This window comes from Gekko japonicus, unplaced genomic scaffold, assembly GCF_001447785.1.
Source record: "Gekko japonicus isolate JY-2015 unplaced genomic scaffold, Gekko_japonicus_V1.1 scaffold834, whole genome shotgun sequence".
NCBI lineage: Eukaryota > Metazoa > Chordata > Lepidosauria > Squamata > Gekkonidae > Gekko > Gekko japonicus.
The window spans coordinates 679,501-703,835 of NW_015165855.1; the positions used below are offsets into that span (position 1 = coordinate 679,501).

A 24,335-nucleotide genomic window follows, 5' to 3' on the forward strand; every position below is an offset into this window, starting at 1 on the left:
AATAAAACAGCAGACCCCAGTATGTCATCCCATGTGTGAAATTAACTGTTCTCCACCATCAAACCTGCCCGAACTGTTCTGGTGCTGTTGCAGTGATCCCTACATGTGAGCAGAAAGTGAGCCAAACCAGCAAGGGATCAAGAATCCATGTTTTATTCTTCTGTCTGTGTTCCACTGGATGATAGCAGAGCATTGCCAATAACTATTTTAGCAGTCAGAGATTATGTAGGTTTCCACTCATTTTGGCTGCTGGCTACACCATTCTGTGTCCCTGTAAAGGGAGTGGGCGTTCGATGGGACAGAGAGGACTAGTCATATCGATGGCGCATAAATCCACAGGAAAGTCCTGCACAGTGGATACGCCTGCTGCATGCTAAGCAGTGGCAGTGGCCGTTACAGAATTCCACAAAGCCACACTGGGGCTCACCTGCTGCCCCCCTCCAATGGCCCCAGGGCCCAAACTTCATTGGTTCGAGCAACTCAGAAATCAAACACTGTGGGTAATTAAACCAGATAATTTCCAAACCTTAAGTCACAAACTGGTCCTTTACTGCCATTAGAGAATCCAATGCAGTTTTAAATTAGAATTACCAGAGACATGCAAAAGAAAACAGTTTTCTGTTTCACACTACAAGCTACACATTATACAGAGAGGACACAAGCCAGGCAGATTTCAGACTTCAGAAACTGGATGTAGGTCACTCTCGGGGGTAAACCACACGTGCAGTACAATAAGATGGTAGAGTCCTGAGGTGACAGAATGCATGGTGGCATTTCAGATGGCTGGTGGGCTTCCTGCACATAAATATGTGTCAAAAAGACAAAAATTGAGGCTTGGACATTTCTCCCATTCTAATGAAGGGGAAATTACAGGGTCAAGAAAAGAAAGTTGGATCCACCGTACTTTCAGATACAAATGCCACTTCAGATTTTTATTATGTTGGCTTCCGAACACTCTACAGATAGAGGTGATTAATGTCTTATTCCCATTCATAAAAGGAGGTGAGGGTAAAGAAGAGATTTGCCTGAAGACAGTCTGTCCAATGCAACACAGCTCCCTGCACTACCAATGTTCATAAAGAGTTTTGGCAGCTATATCTTCTCAAGAGCAGAGTTTGGCAGATCAGCCAGTGGGAGAGAGTGCTCTGCCGAAATGTGCTCTTCTGCACAGCTATGGAAGGCCTAATGAAGGCTCTGTATCACGATTGTCACGTTCCTGAATTTCATCCATTTGTCTGCTGAGGTAAGAAGAACACGAATATCTCGGACTCAGGATTGTTGCGTTAATTATCAATAGTCTGCTGCCCTGGAGAGCCACTGGTGGCCAGGAACAAGCCACAAAGGCTAATCGGCGGGACTTGGCCCGCAGTGCAAGAGGTGGCAGCAAGTGACTCTACATCCATCATCATCATCACTGCCTCTGACTGGATCTGAACTGAGCAGCCTCGGCTGTAATTGCTCTCCTCAGCTCATTCCTGAGCCATAAAGGCCCAGTCCATCCTCTGCTTATAGCCAGTAGTACAATCCTATTCAAAGATCCCATTTATGTCAATGGGCTAAGACAAGGGTAACTCAGCACAGGATTGTTTTGCAATATATTCAGTCCTTGGCCGTTCTTTTATTAGCTCCTAAAAGGCAGACTATCAAAATAACCACATGATTCAGTTGCCAACCAAAATGAGATGTCTGCCACTTAAAACACACCTCCCAGGTACATTTTATGCTTGCCAGACTGGCCCTCTGTGGCAGCAGGCATCAACATCAGCTCAGGGCAGCTTGGCCATCAACATCTGTGCACCAACACCATGCAGACTCTGCAGTGATGTCTCACACCATCTACCAATAAGGACATCACCCTACTCTTGTCGCAGCTGCTGATCAGCAACCATGGCCACTGCCCTGGTTGCATCAGCTGAATTAAAGGCACAAAGATTCTAGTGCACAGGCAAGCCTTGCTATTTATAACGAAACTAAAGAGAACCTACAATTTATGCCCTGTAAAGATTATGAAATACACTGATAGTTTATCTGTGTCTTTGCTAATACCAATGACAACAAGCCATTAGCAAAAATTGTCTTGTTTTTGCAAAAATTGCTTCATTTTACAAGCACAGGATCCAATCTCTCCTTATATATAATTGAATAGTGGGTGCCAAAGTTCTAATTCTAAAATGCACTCCCTTAGTGTATGGCTGATGGCACTGCTCCTCAGCATATATCGCCACCAATCAGAAGGCAAAGCCCGGGTCCCGCCCACACCACAACTGCTGCGACAACCTGGTCTTTTGCATATGGAAGCTGATTGGACTTCACTCCATTCCACACCTCAAACTCCCCCCCCCCGCAAGGCAGTTGGAATGTCAGTTGCATATGGAATCTGCTGTATTCTGGTGGTGTGCAGGTCCCAGATTCATGTTTTAAAAGCAGACTGACACTGTTTGCCCAAAGCCAGAGCACTCTCCCAGAGCCTCTTTCTAGATCCCGTTGTATTTATTTCCACAACGGGCCTTATTTCTAGTGTAAGTACAAAACAGAGGTTATAATATTCTAGACAAAACCTAATGATCAACAGCACATTAAAACCATCTGCCACAAAATCACACACAGAGACATACTTGATTGTTTTTACTATCTTGATATCTCCAAACTTGAGTTGATACTTCAATGCTCAGTTGTTCCAAAAATCCATTTGTTCTGCCTGTTAAACAGAACTGTGTTCACACCCATTTGAATGCTGGCCTTCTAATGGTGAACTACAACAATTTACAGTGCAACAGAGATTAAAGAATTTGCACATTTTCGGACCAACCCTAGTGAATTAATTTATAACACACTGACAGGGCAATTCTAGTACTCACATCATTCCTCAGTAGAAAAATGATGAAGAGCCCTCAACAGATTACTTTAAAATCTTTACTTTGAACTGTTTTAGTTTTTATTTTGTCTATGATAGATTTTAGCAATTTATCATTCTATTATCATCTTCCTGGTGGACTTTTTTGTATTTCTACACAACTTCACTTTACTAGATGGCCAGAATCAAATGAAAGTAGTTAGATGATTTAATCGGAAAGTAATCAGAAAGAAATTAGATGACTGCCTCTGACAATGTGCCTATAATTACCAAGGTGTAAGGTATGTTAGTGATTCAAAACACAGAGCTTACCTTCTCCACATTCTCTGAATCATCTTCTAAATGGTTTTCTCCATTCAGCATCAGGGAAATGTCAGATTTTACATTACAGAGGATATTCTCTGCTATTTGGACAGTGGGCTGCAGGAAAGTTAACTCATTTCTCCTGGATTCAGAAGACAGGCAGACCTGGTATGAATATGGCAAAGTTCCATCCTCATAATTGGGAGGAAAAATGGCACCAGTCTTCGCATCAGGAATAAAGCATTGAAGAAAGGTTGGATTCTTTGACTGTCGAAGTTTCATCATAATGGTCAGTGTTACTGTCACAAGGAATAGAAACGACACCAAGGCCAAGGCCAGAACCAAATAAAACTGGAGATCAGACTGATAGTCTGAATCACTGGGTTGAGTGTCCATTTCTGGAAGCGCCTCCTGGAAGTTCTCAGCAAAGACGAGGTTCAGAGTCACGGTTGCTGAGAGAGGAGACTGTCCGTTATCCTTCACCATAATGACCAGCCTCTGCTTCACAGCTTCCCTCTCCAGTAATGCTCGGGCTGTTTTGATCTCTCCTGTGTGGGACCCAATGGTGAAAAGAGAGGGCTCAGTGGCCTGCAGCAGGTGGAAAGAGAGCCAGGCATTGTGTCCAGAGTCAGCATCCACTGCCACCACTTTCGTCACCAGATAACCAGATTCAGCTGACCAAGGCACCATCTCAAACAAAGATGAACTTTCAGTCCCTTGGGAAGGATAGAGGATTTGTGGAATGTTATCATTCTGATCCAGAATACATACTCTCACCGTGGTACTGCTATTGAGGGAGGGGGAGCCTCCATCTTGGGCCTGCACTTGAATCTGGAACTCCCTGAATTGCTCATAGTCAAAGGAGCGCTGTGCATAAATAGTGCCAGTCTCAGAATTAATAGAGAGGTAGGAGGAGAGAGGCAGGGCCTCAATGTTGCTCTTGAGGATGGAGTAAGTGATTCGTGCATTGCTATCAACATCTGGGTCAGAGGCCTTGACCCTGAAAATGGAGGATCCGGATGGGTTGTTTTCTGGCACATAGGCGGTATAGGAAGACTTTTCGAAGGCTGGAGGGTTATCATTGATATCTGAGATCTGTAGAGAGATGGTTTTGTATGTGGAGAGAGATGGGATTCCCTTGTCTGTGGCTATGATTGTAATGTTATACTCTGGAATCTTTTCTCTGTCAAGATAGCTATCTGTGAGGACCTTGAAGTAATTATCTGAAGATGGAAGTATCTGGAAAGGTACAACGTCTCTCAGCTGACCAGTGACTTCCCCATTGTTCCCAGAATCCTTGTCATGAACTTTCAGCAAAACAACAACCGTTCCAGGCATGCAATCTTCAGGAATTGGAGTGGATACAGAAGTAAGAACTACTTCTGGAGGATTGTCATTCACATCTAAAACCTCAATCTCCACTTTACAATGTGTCACTAAACCACCCCCATCACTTGCCTGTATTATCATCACATAACTTTGTTTTTCTTCATAATCGATCATCTCCTTAACTGTGATTGTTCCATCTTGGGGATCCAGGATGAATTTCTGCCTGGCACTTTCTGGGATTTTGTGGAAAGAATAAATAATCTCAGCATTCGATCCTTCATCACTGTCAGATGCTTTTACTTGCAGCACAGAAGTTCCTCTGGGTGCATTCTCCTTTAAGCTTACCTTATACACTGCCTGGCTAAAAATCGGCATATTATCATTAGCATCTATTACCGTTACCAGCATGTTAGTGGTCCCAGTTTTCACTGGTTCTCCCCCATCCAGAGCTGTAAGGACCAAGTGTAGTGTGTGTTCTTTTTCCCTGTCCAGCTGTTTCAGCAATATTAAGTCTGCATATTTATCACCGTCTTCACTCTCTTTAACATCTAGTTTGAAATAAGGAGTTGAACTCAACTGGTAATTCTGGAGGGAGTTCATCCCAATGTCTTCATCTTCAGCGTTTCCAAGGGAAAACCGAGTTCCAGGCAAGTTTGATTCACTCACTTTGAGTCTGATATTATCCTCTTGGAAATGAGGAGCGTTATCATTGATGTCTTTGATAAAAACTTGGATGTGAATTACATTCAAAGGATTATGCACAACAGCTTCTAATTTTAGGACACAAGAGAGCGATTCCCCACAAATTTCTTCCCGGTCTATCCTGGCATTCACATACAGGTTGCCATTCTGTTCATTAAGAGTGAAATACTGCTTTTCTGAAGAAATACCAAGCTTGCGTTTTGATAACTCTCTTGCATCCAATCCCAAATCTTTGGCAAGATTTCCTACAAAAGATCCCTCTTCTGTTTCCTCCAGAACTGAATACTGAACCTGCTCAGACCTCACCCAACAGAACAAAGACAAGAATATGAGCAAAAATAGTGCCTTCCTCTGGATCTCCTTTGTCCTATCTTCATTTCTCACCACTCTCATCAGAGCTGCCTTTCTAGATTCTAGCATTTGCAAACATTCCATCCCTTTGCAGTAAGATATTTGAAATGTCGTTCTCTTTACCTGATCGCCCCTGAGACATGAAGAGGATTTCAGTTCTGGAGGAACTTTAAAAATAAAACGGCCTCCTTCATCTCTCATCTTCTGTATAATAGATGGATAATACTGTGCAGGAGCCTCAGCTGCTGATACAATATTATTCCCAACTTTGTCCAACAGCGACACTTTGAGTTCATCAGGAGAACAGCACTTCCCTGCTTTTTCTTCTCAATCTGTTTGACATATATTGCCCCACATGGACAAGTTTTCAAGATGTAGATTCCCTAATGCCTATTCATGGTTGCAATAAAACAGATCTACAGGCTTATTTTCCTCTGTACATTTTCATTCTATTTTAAAACACTCTGCTAGTGTATTTGGTTGCAATGCACACAGTGAACAGCCTGAAGTTTTCAAATGCCATTCCAACGAATGGTGTTTCTAATAGGAATACTTTTTTATTTTATTCATTTAAAACATTTCTGTGCTGGCTTTCCACAGAAATAAGAGTCCCCCAGGTGGTGAGCATCAAAATATCAAAACATTTCAACATTAAAACATTTAAAATCAAGTGTATATATAAAATAACTCAATAAATACACACAAAACCAGAGAGGACTGCCAGTAACAGTTATTGAGGGTATGTCGAACAAAACAAAAAGGCCTTCGCCCGTTGGCAGAAGTCAATAATAGAGGCAGACAGATGAATCTCCCTGGGAAGGGAGTTCCAAAGTTTTGGTGCCACAACCAAGAAGGCCCTTTCTCAGGTTGCTACCGGTCTAGACTCAGGTGGCAGGGACACCCAAAGCAGAGCCTCCAAAGTTGACAGTGAATATATCGTGCAAGGAGAGAAAATTAAAATTAATATACTCAGAACACAGGTACATGTGCAGAAATACGGCTTGTGAGACTTGCAGTTTCATGAATGATTTTTGAACTGATATATTTATCGGAATAAAAGTTTATACTATTAAAGAATATTATTTTTCAAAAAGATTTGGGATTTAAAGGAAGTCATTGTGGCAGAGACCCTTTGAGATTCCTGCAGTGTGAGAAATTGAGTCAAGGAGAGCGGGCCGTTCTTCCATCCTGTTCACTCCCAAGCACACGGTACAAATGTTCATCTACAGCTTTATACCACATGACCTGCTGTGCAATCATAAATGAAGAAGTTAGCAGTTGAGTGCAATGGAACATTTCCTATTAAATATATATGGTATTGTAGCATAATGTTCTCTGTTTTATAACTTTTATTTGTTATGTAGTTTTGGAAGCTGGCTAATTCTAAAAATAAAAATTTCAATTGTCACCTCTATGTATATTGATCTGCTTTTTAGCCAAACAAAGAAACAAACAAACAAACCCTGAAGTAAGTTCTTATAATTCTGAAATGGTGAATAGTTTTATTTTTTAAAAACATGAAGTTTAAAGTCCTGATGAGGGATAGGAAAAGTTTTGCTAAATTTCATGAGTAGAAGATGAGGCCTAAGGGAGAGAAATATATATATATTCTTTAAGATCCAGTCCACCAACTCTTAACTTTTAAGGACAGGGAAGAAAAGTCCCAGTACTCTATTCTAAAACACAGAAGAAGACTGTCAGTATAAATAGGGTTGAAAATATCCTGTTGGGGATACTCAGTGGTTAGGTTTTGCTTTACCATTCAAGGTGTAACCCACCCCAAACTTTCATAAAATAATTTCCCATTCCATTTGTTTGATTGCATATATGTTTAACATGTTTAGAACCAGCTTCTACAGAAAAATATCCACATCTTATAATACACTTAAAAATGATAGAAGCACACACAGATAAAAAAAGTACAGGGAACAAGAAGCCAAATACATTAAATAGAAATTAAACTATTTAAAAGTGCGTGATTAAGACATACAAATAATAACACAAGAAGCAGAATCCTAAGAATATAAAAACAAGAATATAAAAACAGGAAGCACCATGTAGAGGGTGTAATTAAAGACAGGACTGGGAAAATAGCTAAAAAACCTGCAGTTGTTGTTTGGTGATCATCTGCCGATAAGGAGTTCCACAGAAAAAAAGGCCCATTCTGATACCCATCTTTTTTCACTTTTCCACTGGGGGTGCTAAGAATAGGGCCCCTGCGCATGCATGTAAGTGGTGGGCAGGTTCATGTGGAAGAAGATCCACAGGTCCTGTACCATGTAGAGTTATATAGATAATAACCAGTATAAAGAAAATCAACACTGAGTTAAAAAAAAATCTTTCCATATTGATAAGATGTACTTCCTGTGACTGACTCTTGCTGGTATCCATGCCTGCCACATTTTGAACAAGCTGAGTTTTCTGCACAGTCTTCAAAGTGCAGCCTGCCCTGGTCCCAGGGTCCCGGGATGTAACATACACCCCTCAGGGATCCCAACGACCACCAACTCACCCAGGAGACCCACAGACCAGGAACGCCTAGCAACGCCGGACCCCGTCAGTGCCACCGGGGCACAACAACCTGGGCCAGCCCGATCGTGGAGCGAAGAGCCTTGAGGAGCAGCTGGAAAGGCTAACGGTGTCCGGGAGAAGCTGATGACGAACACGTGAACACACGAGACCCCGCATGCCAGCGGCGCAGCCCCAGGCCAACAGGACCGCTGCCGGCATAGCTCCGACCACACCCAGGCTGTAGGGACGGCATCAGAGCTTATCATAGGGGGTGGGGCTGGGAGGAATCACAGGAAGGCGGGGCCAGGAGATGGTGCTGGGAGAGGGAGCTGGGTATAAAGGAGAGGGGAGCGAAGGGGCAGGTGAAGGAAGGATGTGCTCGGAACTACCTGATGCTGGCAGAGAGAGAAAGAGTCCAGGGAGGATGCTGAGAAGCTGGGAGGCTGATGCACGAAGGTAGAGGGATCTACGGAGTGCCATTAAACTCCATCCCTTACCCATCTGAGGCCCCAACGCTCCCCCCTATTCTTTAACAGGCATCAACTTCCAGAGTCTTCGGACCTCCCCCGCCTTGGGATGCCACGGTCACGGGAGGTGCTGCACTCGGAGCCCAGGGCGGGCTTGACACAGCCCCAAGCAAATTGCGCTGTAGTAGTCAGTATAATCAAAGCATGGAAACAGGGCGAATCACACCTCTCAAGGAAGGGTCACAACTTCCATGCCATGCGAAGCTGGCTAATGGTGCTACAAGCTAGAAAGAAGATCTGTGCTTCAATCTGTAGCAACACTTGGCGCTGCAAACCTACTTCTGGAGGGAAAAGTGGACCCTTGTCCAATACAGGCTCACTCTGAAGATCCCTGTAGGCTTCGCTATCAACTAACAGTACATCAGTCTTATCTGGATTGAGTTTCATTTCACTGGCCCTCATCCAGCCCATGATGCTTCTCTGTGTTCAACTACTTTGCTCTTGATTACATTTTCTCTGGAATTAGGGGCCATGGTGAAGAGCATTTTGTTCTGGACCATGCCTTGATTTCACAGGTTGTGACCCTTTCCCTAGTCCTACAGCTGAACTTCTGTGGTTGGAATGATCACAGCATGATTTCCCCAACTGCTCCTTGGCTTCTGCATTGGTGTCACTAATTAAGAAGCTGACCACCCTAAACCTCATGCTACATTCTGCTACATTCTCTTCCAACATAGTTAATAATAATAAGGAGGGTTTTATTGTATTTAGCCATAGGCCATTACAATCCAAAAACAGAGAAAAATACTATAAAACATAGATAATTATATAAAATAGAGTACAGTCGAAAATATTATAAAACCATAAAACCGAAGTTATGAACGGCTAATTAAATCACAGCATACCCACTAAGATAAATATTAACTAGTACCCCTGGCAACAACGTTGGCCCATATTTTCTTTGCAGCCAAGGCAAATAGAGCCATACTATAGGATACATTAACATTGGAATCAGCTAACAAAAATACAATCTTCACAGGGTCTGAATAAAAGCTTAAAACAGATAAAATACCAGAGAGAAATTTTAGTCTAGGTTGGATATACAATGAGCAATCAAGGATGTAATGGGAAAGATCCTCAATAACGGGAGAGCCACGAATACATAAGCGCTGTCTTCCAACATAGTTTGTCTGAAGTATAAGCTAAAATACACAGCACATAAAACAGATACATTCAACCACATCTGGAAAATATTAAGACTTGGTGTGACCAAGTAAAGAATCAGAAGTGCTTGATTTGAATCTTGCCTTCATAAAGGTTTTGTTTACAAGTCATATTTGCAGTATGAAGAGAGGACTGAATAGCCTCATATATGTGCAGTTGTTGGGATGCCATTCCTCCTATCGAATGGCTACAAAGAGGCATATATAACATCATTTCTTCCAGAAAACTGCCAATGATATAAATAAATACACATTCTAAAATAATAAGTTTCAATTATGAATCTCCAAAACTAAATCAAAGAAACCAAATGAGTGCTCTATGAATAAGAACAGAAATAACGAGACACCTCATTGCTCTTCAGAATAACTCACAGAATGGTCCATTTGGAAAGCCCAGCCAAGAACAGATATAATAATACAATAAACTTGCATTCATCAACTCACCTCGATGATCTGATCTCCATTATTAAGATTTAAATCTTCAAAAGTAAGGATAGGATCATTTGCTTCACAGGTCTGCTGACTACTAAACTGGTTTTTCCTGGAGTCTGTGGTGAGAGAAACTTCTTGGCAATAGGAGTGAAGAAAGGCTCGGACTCCATCAATACCCACAAATTGTGAGACAGGAACACCACTGAAATTCACATCTCCAGAAGCACACAGCTGTGAAGTTCTCCATCTGTACACCCTGATGGCCAGCAACACAAGGAGGAAGGTGAAAAACAAGCAGGAGACAAAAGCCACAGCAACCACCAGGTAGAAGGTGAGGTCCGACTGGGGGTCTGCAGGAGCTGAGATGCTGCTAATATCAGAGAGGCTTTCAGGGATGCTGTCGGCCAGCACCACAGTGACCGTGACTGAGGCAGACAGAGGGGGCTGCCCATTGTCCTTCACTAAAACCACCAGGCTTTGCTTGAGAGCATCCTTGTCCAGAAAGAAGCGGGTCGTCCTGATCTCTCCAGTGTGGAGTCCTATGGAGAAGAGCCCTGGCTCCGTGGCCTTGAGTAATTGATAGGAGAGCCAGGCATTCTGCCCAGAGTCTGCATCCACTGCCACCACCTTAGTCACCAGATATCCAGGCTCAGAAGGGTGAGGAGCCAACTCGACTCCAGTGGAACCATCAGTAGGAGTAGACGGGTACAAGATCTGGGGGACATTGTCATTCTGATCCAGGATGAAGAGAGTCACTGAGACATTGGAGCTGAGTGGTGGGGAGCCTCCATCTTGGGCCTTAACCCAGAAGTTGATCTCCTGGAACTCTTCATAATCAAAAGAGTTCAGTGCATAGACAACACCACTTTCAGAATTAATGGAGAGGTAAGATGAGAGAGAGGACTGATCATGTCCAGCCATAATGGAATATGTTATTCTGGAATTCTCTTCCCAGTCAGGATCATTGGCTTTAAAGGAAAAGATGGAGGCCCCTCTCAAATTATTCTCGAGGAGATAAGTTGTATATGCTGATTCTGCAAAGAGGGGTGGATTGTCATTTGTGTCTAAAAGCCTTAGAGCTATCACAGTGGCTGTAGAAAGAGAAGGAATCCCACAGTCAGTAGCTGTGAGGGTGATACTGTAGGATGCCACTTGCTCCCTATCCAGAACATCGTCAGTCACCAAACTGTAAAAGTTATCCATGGATTTTTTCAGCTGAAAAGGGAGGCTTGGATCTATGGAGCATGTGATCTCCCCGTTACTTCCGGAATCACTATCTTGCACATTTAGAATGGCAACAACAGTTCCAATTGGTGAGTTCTCAAGGATGTCACTGGTGAGATAGGTTACCTCTAATTCAGGTGCATGGTCATTCAAGTCCGTAATGAAAATCACAACTTTTGATTTGTCACTCAGGCCTCCCCCATCCTTAGCTTGTACCTCAAATTCATATAAGGAAGATTCCTCATAATCAAGTTTCCCTCCAAGTGTTATTTCACCAGTTGTAGAATTAAGGATAAATGTCTGGGAAAATTTGTTTGTAATTTTATGGAATAAATATTTTATCTCCCCATTAATTCCTTCATCCAGATCGACTGCGTTTACTGTAACTATTGTGGATCCTTTAGGAATATTCTCTGTGACAGTTGCTTCATAGACAGGTTGGCTGAAAACTGGAGCATTGTCATTGGTATCTAGAACAATTACATGGATTTGAGCAGTGCCGGATCTCATGGGATCTCCCCCATCAGAAGCTGTGAGGATCAGATCATGAACTGATTTCTCTTCCCTATCCAGAGGTTTATCTAATACTAGTTCAGCATGCCTAATGCCATTTTCATCCATCTGGACATGCAAAGAAAAATGGCTGCTGCCTGTGAGTTGATAACTCTGTATCGAATTTATGCCCAGATCTGGATCTTCAGCTTGAGGAAGGTCAAAACGGGACCCCAATGTAGACGCTTCATTAATTTCAAGCTCCTGTTCCCATGGATGGAATTGAGGGTCATTATCATTTACATCTGTAATTTCCACTTCTATTCCATAAATCTTCAATTTCCTCTCAATAATAACCTGTAAATTTAAGGTGCATTTTTCTGCCTGTCCACAGATTGCCTCTCTGTCTATTCTCTGTGAAGTTTGTAAAATGCCACTGTTGAAGTTCAAAGCAAAATACTGAATCGTACCTGTCCTGGTAACTATCCGGAGTCCATGTTCTGAAAGATGCTTTCCACCCATTCCTAGATCCTTTGCAATATTCCCCACAAAGGAGCCTTTCTGCATCTCTTCAGGAATGGAATAGTGAATCTGCCCGGAAACTGCCTTCCACACAAGCAGTGTGATTAGGTATTGCAGGGTGCCTTTGTTGATGCTGCTCCATTGCTTCTGTGTTTCTCCCATCTGCTTGCAGCAAGGTAAGGGATTCTTGGTCTTCTGGCTCTGAATCCAAAGAAAGGAGGTCCCTCTGTGTAGTTCTGAAAATAGATGTTGTATTTGCTTCCTTCCCTGTAATGTCAGTTCCAGTCTGATCTCTTTCTGTTTTGTGCTTGTATATTCAAGAATTGCGGTGCTCAACTTGCTGGGCTTTCAGGTAATTTCTCCCTTATTGGTGAACAGCGACACCCAGAGTCCCAACTAGAAATTACATGGACATGAACTACACACTGATTGTGTTTTTTTATCCCCATGTTCAAATTGTTTTTAACACACAGTGAAAATGGAAATCCAAAGAGCCAACAATAAAAGGTTCAGGACTTCCTTGTCTAATTCCACTAATGGAGAAAATACACATTGATTTCTTCTAGATGAGAAACAGCTCCATATAAAATGTACATAAAATATTATCGTGTTGGTATAGCTTGCGGTCATATTTCTCAGCAGCTCTCTCCATTCCCCAACCAAAGAAGGCCCACGAACAGAACCCTTTATCTCTGCTTCCCTGAAAAGAAGATAGAATTAATTTTATAATTTTTGGATCACATCAATTTCTTCCCGGTCTGCTGATGTTATTCATGTTATCAGGCTTTGGAACCCAAGAGCATGAGATCAGCTGTGCTGGATCAGATAGACAGACCGCCTCATCTAGCATCCCATTTCAGGCTGTGGCCATGAGGTGCCCATGGGAGGCTTACAAGGTTTTGTGGAATTTCAGAATCTCTGAAGCTCTTTGGTGCATCTGGGAGGAACTTTTTGTGCCGTCCATCTATGTGAGAAGATACTTTTGTGGGAGATTATGTAAATAAGAAAATGCTTATCAGGGCTTTTATCCTGCTGTTTATTCACAGCAGCACAATATCTAAAGTTATTTACAACAGCAATTACTTCAGCTAGAGACATCTTCACGTTTTACTTTCTTTGCAAATGAACCAGATATGAAATAAATATGTATATTACATCTTTTTGATGTAATATCAATGATTTATGAATTATCATGAATGAATTATCAAATGAATTATCAAAAACAGGACAGCAGTTGACAAAGGAAGGTATAAAAAAGCAGAAGGGGGTGGAATACAAAAAGCAGTGCAGGAAAAGCAATGGAAAATACAAACAAGTATGGGACTAGAGCTTGTTGGGGAAGGTGAGCTATCCATGAGGGAAGCAGGGGATGCTGGCCCTTTGGATCAAATGGGCACTGCTGTACCAAGCTCACTTGTCCCCTCGCCCACCTGCCTGCTGCTTCACTTACCACCAGCTGAAGGGGTGGCACAGAGCAGCTATATGGTCCCAGTTTTGTCTTTGTGGAACTTGAAAGTGAATTTCTCCCTCGAAAGCATCACATACAGAACTTTTCCTTCTCAGAAAGACAGGGAGTGGGGAAGGGAAGGCACTCCATGGGCAGAGAACAACCCTCAGCCGTGCAGTGACAGTGGAGGAGGAAGAGACCTGGGGGGAGTTAAGGAAAGATGGAGAGGCCTGGTTGATGGATTCTTCTTACATCCAGTCAGAGGCTCAGAAGGACAACGGAGGCCTTCACACTGGCTAATGAGAAGCCAGCCTGCTGGGTGAATATGCATGGTCTGGCCAAGTACACTTGGTCGCTGGTGCGGCTTTTGCTGTTCCTAGTAAAGGAGAAGCTGGGGCAGGAGTCTTTCCTTCTGTTGAGGTGGCTACACTCTGGTGAGGAAGGCATGGGAATGACTATTGTTGTGAGGAGCTGGGGGGGGGGGACTTTCCCCGGCTGTTCATTCAGTTCAGTATTTGCTAAGGTTTGATCAGTTGGTGCATTAACGGCCTATTTGCAGAGGAGGAAAGCCGTGTATAAAAACACACCGTGAGATAAAAGGTAGCTAATGTCCAATTTTTGTTTGTTTTGCAGATTAGTTATGCACAGTCCTCTCCCTTCCCTCCCGCCATCCCCAATGGGTACCAGTCAAAGCTCCCTCTAAGCTATGGAGTCTTGTGAGGAAAAATTCTACTTTGTGAGCTACCAGCATTAAAGTCATGAGCGAGCAATTTGGCTGCTGCATAAATTAGTGTGCTCTGGAGCCGTCCATCCTGAGCTAAGACAAAAATGTGTGAGCCGGAGGCTAAAAAACTGTGAGCTAGCTCACACTAACTCAGCTTAGAGGGAACACTGGTATCAGCACCTGCTTTGAAAGCCAGTTTTTAAGAACTGTTTGCTCCTTAATGGCAATTTTTTTTGGGGGGGCAGATTCTAATGTATTTGACAAAGGATTGACACATGTATTATAATTACTGTGAGGGGCAGCATGGAAAATGTGCAAGTAAAAAAGTGACAGACTGTCCATGGTATTTCAGACATTGCCTAGTCTATACGTATAGTCTCCATGTGATGCGCAATTTATTTATTTATTTATTTATTTAATTTCACAGACCCCGCCCTCCCCGCAAGCGGGCTCAGGGCGGCTTACATAGGCACAACTGTGCAATAAAACACAACAGGATTAAAACAGTTAAGGCACCAAGTGCAATAAAAATAGAACAAGTTAAAACAATTAAAACAAAAACTCACATCTTGCAGGATACATTAGGAACTAAAATACTCACTCCCTATTGTATATCGCGGTGGGATCAAGAGGGGGGATGCCATGGGCCAAGATGTTCCAGATGGCCAGTCGGCCCAACCCGGCGGTCCTGCTCTGCAGTTACTCGGTGGTGGTGGCGGCAAGCAGGTAAATTATAAGGAGTTTTTCAGTACATTGCCTGGTCAACATGGACAGTTTTTAATACGGACAGTTTAATAGTAAGCTGTCTATAGCAGGACTCTGAAAAGGCAGTATAGAAACTATCTCAAATGCATAAATATATTTTATGTACACAATTGTGATATATAAAATTCCTTTTTCATGCTGGCAGTTTGTGCGTAATCCCCCAGCTGTAATGGAAAAGTTCAAAGTTCACAGTTACCAACATTTCTGCATATTCTCCATTTGACTTACAGGTCACATTAAAACAGAATACCTATGAAAAAGTCACATGACTATTCACTAGGACCAGACTGTTTCCAGTGGTCAACATATTTATTCCTATTTTAATTTAAAAACTGTGAGGGTGAGGGAATGTTCCACATGTAATATGTCCTTTGAAATATCGACTACGAAAATCCTAGAAGAAAATACATTTAAATAATAAAGTATTTCATCTGACTAATATTTTAAATGTTAAGTAAAACAGAAGTGAAGTTTGTCTCATGAAAACTTAAGCTGAAATAAACTTAGCTGGTCTTAAAGGTGCCACTTGATTTCTGTTTTACTTTGCTACAACAGACTATCATGACTACCCTCTCTTCCTGCCATTTCATATGCTCAAGTATGAAAGGAAAGGAAGTTCAGTCGTGTTGAACATTTGCCACTCCAATGACACATCAACACTAGTAGGCCTGTTTCGACACTCTGAAAAGGAGCGGAATCAACATCTGGAGCAGGTTTGTTTATTGGGTTGAATCACAGTGCTCATCTTTCACTCACTGAGGTGTCACATGAAAACTTTTAAAACATGGTATGTGCACTCTACCTTTTTTCTTGCTTGCCCAAGGCCACCTGTGCATCTTAGGTCCCTTCTGTTGGAAGTGAAGGACTTTGTGCTGTCTCTTAGCCTCAGACTTCAGAGGGGGACTACAGAGAGCCAGAGAGATAGGTAGGCCAGGACCTTGATCATCCTTCCCTTTTAATGCTCTGATGCCGTCCCTTTGATATGTAGATTGCTACTCTCAGGGAATCTCTGTTCTTTCCAGGCTGACACTTTCTTTCCACACTATGCTAGCCTTCTCCATCTTGGGACCATGAGGGCAGGACATGCTTCCTGCAACTCTATCCATCCTAGCTACTTAGACTAGATTAGAATCCTATCTCTACTCTATCCTGTATAGAATATAGTTCCTTACAATAAGGATTCATATTAGTTTTGCAAAGATAAAGAGGCTCCACATGTAACTTTGTTTCTTGTCAGCACACACAAACCAGATAGGCTCTGCTGTGTTATGTTCCTTGAGTACTCTGCTAACCAAATAATCCTTCACCTTCAGTTTGGAGGCAATTCCCTGGTTCTCATTCACAGTGGCCCAGATCTTCTGTGTGGAGTGCTGCTTCATTCTTCTTCCACCCACATGCCATGTGCCACTCTCAACTACAGCAAGCTCTGTGACCGCTTTTTAAAATCACTGATTTGTATAACTTTAAACACTTTTAATTATTATATAATCCCTCTGAAAACTATGAAATAGATGTATCGTGTTATTATGACTTAACAACAAAACACCAAACACTCCAATTATGAATCATAAACACATGGGTTGCAATGGTATCCTAAACATTATCCTTCCAATACATGATGAACACTAACCCTTTTTCTATAAATCCATCAGAGGTATTATTAGCCAGGTGTTTAGATTTCACATAGAATCATAGAATGTTAGAATTGGAAGGGACCTTACAGGTCATCTAGTCCAACCCTGCAGGAGTATACTGCAGGAGTATACTGAAAGATAGCCCTACATACCTACAACATACCCGAAAGATGGTCGTCCAGCCTCCGCTTGAAAACATCCAGCGAAGGAGCATCCACCCCCTCCCAAGGCAGACTGTTCCACTGCTCAACCACTCTTACAGTTAGGAAGTTTCTCCTGATATTTAGCCGGTAACGACTCCCTTGTAATTTCCACCTATTAGATCTAGTCTTGCAATCCGGAGCAAGAGAGAATAGATCTGCTCCATCTTCTACATGACAGCCCTTCAAATACTTGAACACTGGAATCATGTCCCCTCTAAGCCTTCTCTTTCCCAGGCTAAACATACCCAACTCTTTCAGCCTTTCCTCATAAGTCTTGGATTCCAATCCTCTCACCATCCTGTTTGCCCTCTTCTGGACACGCTCGAGCTTGTCAACATCCTTCCTAAAATGTGGTTCCCGAAACTGGACACAGGACTCCAGGTGAGGCCTGACCATAGCAGAATAGAGCAGAACTACCACCTCCCTTAATCTGGACACAATGCTTCTGTTAATGCATCCTAAGATTGCATTAGCTTTCTTCACAGCCACATCGCACTGCAGGCTCATGTTTAGCCTGTGATCAACCAGAACACCTAGATCCCTTTCACATGTGCTGCTGTCAAGCCAAGTCCCTCCCATTCTATATTTATTCCTTTCATTTTTTGTACCTAAGTGTAGGACTTTGCATTTATCTCTATTGAAATTCATTTTTTTTTTGTCTCAGCCCACTGTTCCAGCCTATCTAGATCATTTTGAATCCTGACTCTGTCTTCTTCAGAATTAGCAATCCCACCTAACTTCGTGTCATATGCAAATTTGATAAGCATCCCCTCGATGTCTTCCTCCAGGTCATTTATAAAAACATTGAACAACACCGGGCCTAGGACCGAGCCCTGCAGCACTCCACTCGAAACTTCCCTCCACGTAGACGCAGAGCCATTTATGAGCACTCGTTGGGTACGATTTTTCAACCAACCATGAATCCATCCAACAGTTGCACCATTTAGCCCACACGTAACCAGCTTTATCATTATCAACTTTCCATAGCACACCATTCATCAATATATCCCTTTGCTGCTATACAATCTTCAGCCGTTATTAACAAGTTAAAGAAAATGTCCACTCACCTAATAATGTCTTTTAGAGTTCATACATAATAAATAACCTGTCATATAAATCTCATCTATAATATAGACCCAAACATTTAATCTGTGGGCAGCTCCAAAATAAGATCAGCTTTGTTGGCCTTATACCTCCAAACTACATATAAGGAATTAAAATAAATCTTTGGTAAGTGCTGTGATGTACAATACCACCAAAATCGTATTTTGACAAGGCTTTCCTTAACACCCATTGATACTAGTCTTGATCAAACCTTTCTCCCAACCCAATTCCATTCAGTTTGTGCAATATCTTTCCCACATATACACATGAAAGTATTCAATAGTCTCTTATAAGCTGGGCTCCATCATCCTCTCAGGCTCTGCCTTGCTTCTTAATACTGACTCCATTTCCAACAATGTAAAATCAATATGACAATGTTATAAATATTGAAATATTCTATAATTTCCTCATACGACAGAAAATGCCCGTCTTTAAAAAGATCCTGCAATCAACTTCTATACTTCCCATAATGACACATCTCCCAAAGTAGTAGAGAGTTCAGTAATTCTTATAAAAATGAGATGTTAAGGGTAAACAAACAAAACCCAGACATAAAACAGATTTATACTGCCTCCAAATAGTGATGGATCTGAGATAACCTGAGGTAGTCTAATTTTCTTTAAATCAAACTAGGCTACGTAATGAATTATCCAAAACAGATTCCTCATATAGAAGTCACTGCTGCCAGAAATTTAACCAGAGCCTAAGCAATACCAGGATCAGTGTCAATGAGCAAAAAATACATAGAAAAAAGAGGAACCTTGGGAAGTATCACTGGTTGTATCCACAGATCTCTCAAAGGGGCAGCCAACACACAAAGACAATATAGGATAAAGTTTCAATTGCCCAAACCCACACACATGTGATGTATCTGATTAAAGCACACAAGAGAGGAAAGCATTTAACTTGTCCAGTTGGGACATTTTCAGTGTCATCCTAAAAACACTTTCCTGGGTGTAAGAACCAGTGAATAGAGATGAGTAGGACTCTTGAGTAGACCTGCTTAGGATTGCTCTTTTTGTTGATGAAAATAAGACGGAACATTGAGAGTTGGTGTAAGACCAAATAACAACTTAGAACATATTCTACAAGCCCTACCAAGAGCCAACTGATGGTCAAATGCCTCCAGTGCTCTATCAAAGGAAAGTCTAGCAGCCTGTGGGCCAAAAGAGGAACCAAGGGAACAGCCCTAAAAAAGAATGTTTGGATTTAAGATTGGACTGCCAATGTGAAACATAAAAGGGAAAGAAAACTACCAACATCTTCAGAAAACAAGACCTTCAAATAAAAGTTAAAAGCCAGCTTCCAAGCTTGGCATTCGCCTGATCCCAAGCCCAGTGCCGACTGGAAAACTACAGAGGCAACACAATGAAGAATTCAGCTCTAAAGGTCTATCAATAGAACTAGCCACTCCAGTGATCCAAATGGCCACACCATACAAAAGCTGAGACAGGACTTTAGTCCTAAAGACTTCAATTGCTAAAGGAACAATCCAATACCCAGCAAAGAAAAAAAAAGTGACAAGCAGCCGCCATGGAGCTGGCCACTAAAAGCAGAGCACACTCTTTGTGAGCTTTCCATGACAGGGAAGCTTGAAAAATAATACCTAGATAAGAAACTGGGACCCTTGCTCAGTTGGCTGATGGTTCAACTTCCAGGAGCGTTGCCTGGGCTGAGAAGTTCTCAGAAAAATCCATAACTTTACATTTTTCACAATTTATTACCAAGTAATAGTTCTGCAATGCCTCTAGCAATCTATGCAGACTCACTAGCGATCAAGATAGAAGGCATCACCTGCACAGTAACAACAGGATTCAGCTGGTAACTAGACAGGGGCATGGGAATACACCACTGCTAAGGCCCCTGCAATATCATTAACATGGAGATTAATTAAGAGAGGAGCCAACAGGCAACACTGGTTCATTCCCAAGGACGAAAGGATGTCCTTAGTCAGTTGCCTCTCAAGGCCACAATGAACACGAGCAGTGGGCTAATAGCTTAAGTAAATACACAAGTCTGCAAATTATGGAAGACCCATGAAGTTTGGTCCACAGAAACTCTCTAGGTATAGAATCAAATGCAGTCCTTAAATCGATAAAGGCTATACAAAGCATACCTCACTTAATGCATTCCACTGCCACTGTGGTTTTTTTCCTAATAGGATTACAAACTGTTTATGGTCCTTAAACCTCTTTAAAAAAATTATAGGTTTCTGTTACTGAGCTTGCCCAGGCAATGGAATTTGAGTATCACGCATTGTTTTATACTGCAACGGAGAGTGGTGTCTTTTTGTACACCTAACAGAAAGCAATACCAGTTATTGAACAAAATTAAGGAAAAGAATATGTTGCCTGGCCGCAACTGAAAAGTAAGTCCCACTAAATTTAATGGTACATCACAGTAAGTATACATAGAGTGTTCATTGGAACATAATTGAGAAAAATGGGTATATGCCAACTAACTGTTCTGGAAATATTATGTATCAGTGAAAACATTAGCAGTAAGAATATGAGAAAGAGGAAATCAAATATTACTATAAAACATTCATAGAGTTATTTTAGTACCATCTCTACTTAATACCATTATTCCAAGAAACCAAGCTCAAAGTGACACTTTATATCGTATTTCCATATCACTGAGTAATCAAATCTGATCTTATTAATTTTTATGTTAATTTTTCTCTTAGTTCAGTGAATGTTTTCAATTTATTCTGTCCTGTTAATATGTACATATCTTTTGTGGAGAAGTTTCCACTAGAAATATTCGTCAAACAGAAGATATAAAATCAAATTAAGTTATAAAGAAAGGGTAATAAACTCACCATGCCCTCATTCGCCTCACCATCTAATTTTTTCCCCCCATTAAACATCAGAGGATTATCGGAGTTTAAGCTGTTGAGGATATTTTCTGCTACTTGGACAGTTGGCTGCAGGAAAGTTAACTCATTTCTCCTGGATTCAGAAGACAGGCAGACCTGGTATGAATATGGCAAAGTTCCATCCTCATAATTGGGAGGAAAAATGGCACCAGTCTTCGCATCGGGAATAAAGCACTGAAGAAAGGTGGGATTCTTTGACTGTCGAAGTTTTATCATAATGGTCAGTGTTACTGTCACAAGGAATAGGAAGGACACCAAGGCCAAGGCCAGAACCAAATAAAACTGGAGATCAGACTGATAGTCTGAGTCACTGGGCTGAGTGTCCATTTCTGGAAGCGCCTCTTGGAAGTTCTCAGCAAAGACGAGGTTCAGAGTCACGGTTGCTGAGAGAGGAGATTGTCCGTTATCCTTCACCATAATGACCAGCCTCTGCTTCACAGCTTCCCTCTCCAGTAATGCTCGGGCTGTTTTGATCTCTCCTGTGTGGGACCCAATGGTGAAAAGAGAAGGTTCTGTGGCCTGCAGCAGGTGGAAAGAGAGCCAGGCATTGTGTCCAGAGTCAGCATCCACTGCCACCACTTTCGTCACCAGATAACCAGATTCAGCTGACCGAGGCACCATCTCAAACAAAGATGAACTTTCAGTCCCTTGGGAAGGATAGAGGATCTGTGGAGTGTTATCATTCATATCCAGAATACATACTCTCATTGTGGTACTGCTATTGAGGGAGGGGGAGCCTCCATCTTGGGCCTGCACTTGAATCTGGAACTCCCTGAATTGCTCATAGTCAAAGGAGCGCTGTGCATAAATGGTGCCAGTCTCAGAATTAATAGAGAGGTAGGAGGAGAGAGGCACGTCTTCAATGTTGCTCTTGAGGATTGAGTAAGTGATTTGTGCATTGTGATCCTCATCTGGGTCAGAGGCCTTGACACTGAAAATGGAAGATCCAGATGGGTTGTTCTCTGGCACATAGGCAGTATAGGAAAACTTTTCAAAGGCTGGAGGGTTATCATTGATATCCGAGATCTGTAGAGAGATGGTTTTGTATGTGGAGAGAGGAGGGATGCCCTTATCTGTTGCTGTGATTGTAATATTGTATTCTGAAGCCCTTTCTCTATCAAGATAACTATCTGTGAGGAGTTTGAAATAATTATCTGAAGATGAAACTATTTGGAAAGGCACAAGGTCTCTAAATTGGCAAGTGACTTCCCCGTTCTCCCCAGAATCTGGGTCATGAACTTTGAACAAAGCAATAACGGTTCCAGGCATGGAGTCTTCAAGAACTGTACTGGATACAGAAGTAAGTACCACTTCTGGAGGATTGTCATTCACATCAAGAATCACAATCTCTGCTTTACAATATGACACTAAACCACCTCCATCAGTAGCCTGAACTGTCAACATGTAAATTTGACTTTCCTCATAGTCTATCATCTCCTTAAGTGTAATGATTCCATCTCGGGGATTTAGGTTGAATTTCTGTCTCACTTTTTCTGGGATTTTGTTGAATGAATAAACAATATCAGCATTTGATCCTTCATCAAGGTCAGATGCTTTAACTTGCAACACAGAAGTTCCTTTGGGTGCATTCTCTTTCAGGTTCACCTTATAGACAGTTTGGGTGAAGATAGGCATATTGTCATTAGTATCAATAACTGTTACCAATATGTTGGTGGTTCCAGTTTTTGCTGGCTTTCCACCGTCCAGAGCTGTAAGGACCAAGTGGAGTGTATGTTCTTTTTCCCTGTCCAGTTGTTTCTGCAATATTAAGTCTGCATATTTATCACCATGTTCATTCTCTTTAAAATCTAGTTTGAAATAAGGAGTTGAGCTCAACTGGTAAGTCTGGAGGGAGTTGATCCCAATGTCATCATCTTCAGCATTTCCAAGGGAAAACTGAGCTCCTGGTGGGCTTGATTCACTAACTTTAAGTATGATATTTTCTTCTTGGAAATGGGGGGCATTATCATTGATATCATCAATGAAAACATGTATGTGGAAGATATTCATAGGATTATGCACAACAGCCTCTAATTTTAGGACACAAGAGGGTGATTTCCCACAAATTTCTTCCCGGTCTATCCTCTCATTCACATACAGGTTGCCATTTTGTTCATTAAGAGTGAAATATGGCTTTTCTGAAGAAATACTGATCTTGCGTTTTGATAGCTCTCTTGCATCCAATCCCAAATCTTTGGGAAGATTCCCCACAACTGATCCCTTTTCTGTTTCTTCCAGAACTGAATAGCGAACCTGCTCAGACCTCACCCGACAGAAAAAAGACAAGAATATGCACAAAAAGAGTACTTGCCTCTTGATCTCCCTTGTTCTTTCTGTGTGTTTAATTTCCATCACCCTCATTTTCAGAGCTGCCTTTCCAGAGTCTAATATTTGTAAGCAATCCATCGCTTGGCTGTAAGAAAACTGAAATTTAGTTCTTATTACCTGATGGCCCCGAGAAAGGAAGAGGATTTCAATTCTGGGGGAGCTTTTAAAATAAAGCAGTTTCCTTCTTCTTTCCTTTTCTGTGTAACAGACGGATAATACTGCAGGAGCCTCAACTAATGATCTAATATTATTCCCATCTTGTCCAACAGCGACACTCTGAGTTCACTGGGAGAACAGCTCTTCCCTGCTTTTTCTGCTCAATCTGTTTAGCATATATTCCATCAAATGGACATGTTTTCAAGATGTAAAGTTCCAGACAGATATTCATGCTTTTATTAAGGAGAGATCCATAGACTTTCCACTTCACAGCCTAGTTGACTGTATGTTGGTTGCAGTGTACACAGCAGAAAACATGGCACTTCTGGATTTCTTAGTAACATATGGTATTTCTATTAAGTTTTAAAATATGCACAGGAATGTAGCACAAGGAGAGACCATTAAAATTAATATACCTAGAAGATATACACTTACAAGAAATATAGCTTGTGAAAATTGCAATTTGATGAACCAGATTTTTGAGCAACAAATACATCAGATGATATATGCTATCTATACATTTAAACTATAATATTTTTTCAAAGAGATTTGGGATGTCAAGGAAGTTATAATGACAGAGATCCTTTGAGATTCCTGCAGTTTGAGAAAGTGAGTAAAGTGGGCATCTTGTTCATTGCCAAGCACACTGTAAGAATATTCAGCTGCAGTTTTATAATATCTGACAT

General features: G+C 41.7%; 3 protein-coding genes across 3 annotated transcripts; all 3 read right to left on the bottom strand.

Annotated features, from left to right (window-relative positions):
* Positions 1–3,148: 3,148 nt before the first annotated feature.
* Positions 3,149–5,740, bottom strand: LOC107110380 (protocadherin gamma-B5-like). Its single transcript, XM_015411156.1, has one exon. The coding sequence runs from the start codon at positions 5,738–5,740 to the stop codon at positions 3,149–3,151; it is 2,592 nt and encodes an 863-aa protein (XP_015266642.1).
* Positions 5,741–10,175: 4,435 nt separating this feature from the next.
* Positions 10,176–12,572, bottom strand: LOC107110381 (protocadherin gamma-A8-like). Its single transcript, XM_015411157.1, has one exon. The coding sequence runs from the start codon at positions 12,570–12,572 to the stop codon at positions 10,176–10,178; it is 2,397 nt and encodes a 798-aa protein (XP_015266643.1).
* An 8,500-nt stretch (positions 12,573–21,072) lies between these two features.
* LOC107110382 (protocadherin gamma-B5-like) lies at positions 21,073–23,571 on the bottom strand. The gene has a single exon (XM_015411158.1). The coding sequence runs from the start codon at positions 23,569–23,571 to the stop codon at positions 21,073–21,075; it is 2,499 nt and encodes an 832-aa protein (XP_015266644.1).
* Between the last annotated feature and the right edge of the window lie 764 nt (positions 23,572–24,335).

Excerpts from the sequence above, each read along its gene's own strand:
- LOC107110381 (XM_015411157.1), bottom strand. The coding sequence starts at position 12,572 with ATGGGAGAAACACAGAAGCAATGGAGCAGCATCAACAAAGGCACCCTG.
- LOC107110382 (XM_015411158.1), bottom strand. The coding sequence starts at position 23,571 with ATGGATTGCTTACAAATATTAGACTCTGGAAAGGCAGCTCTGAAAATG.
- LOC107110380 (XM_015411156.1), bottom strand. The coding sequence starts at position 5,740 with ATGAGAGATGAAGGAGGCCGTTTTATTTTTAAAGTTCCTCCAGAACTG.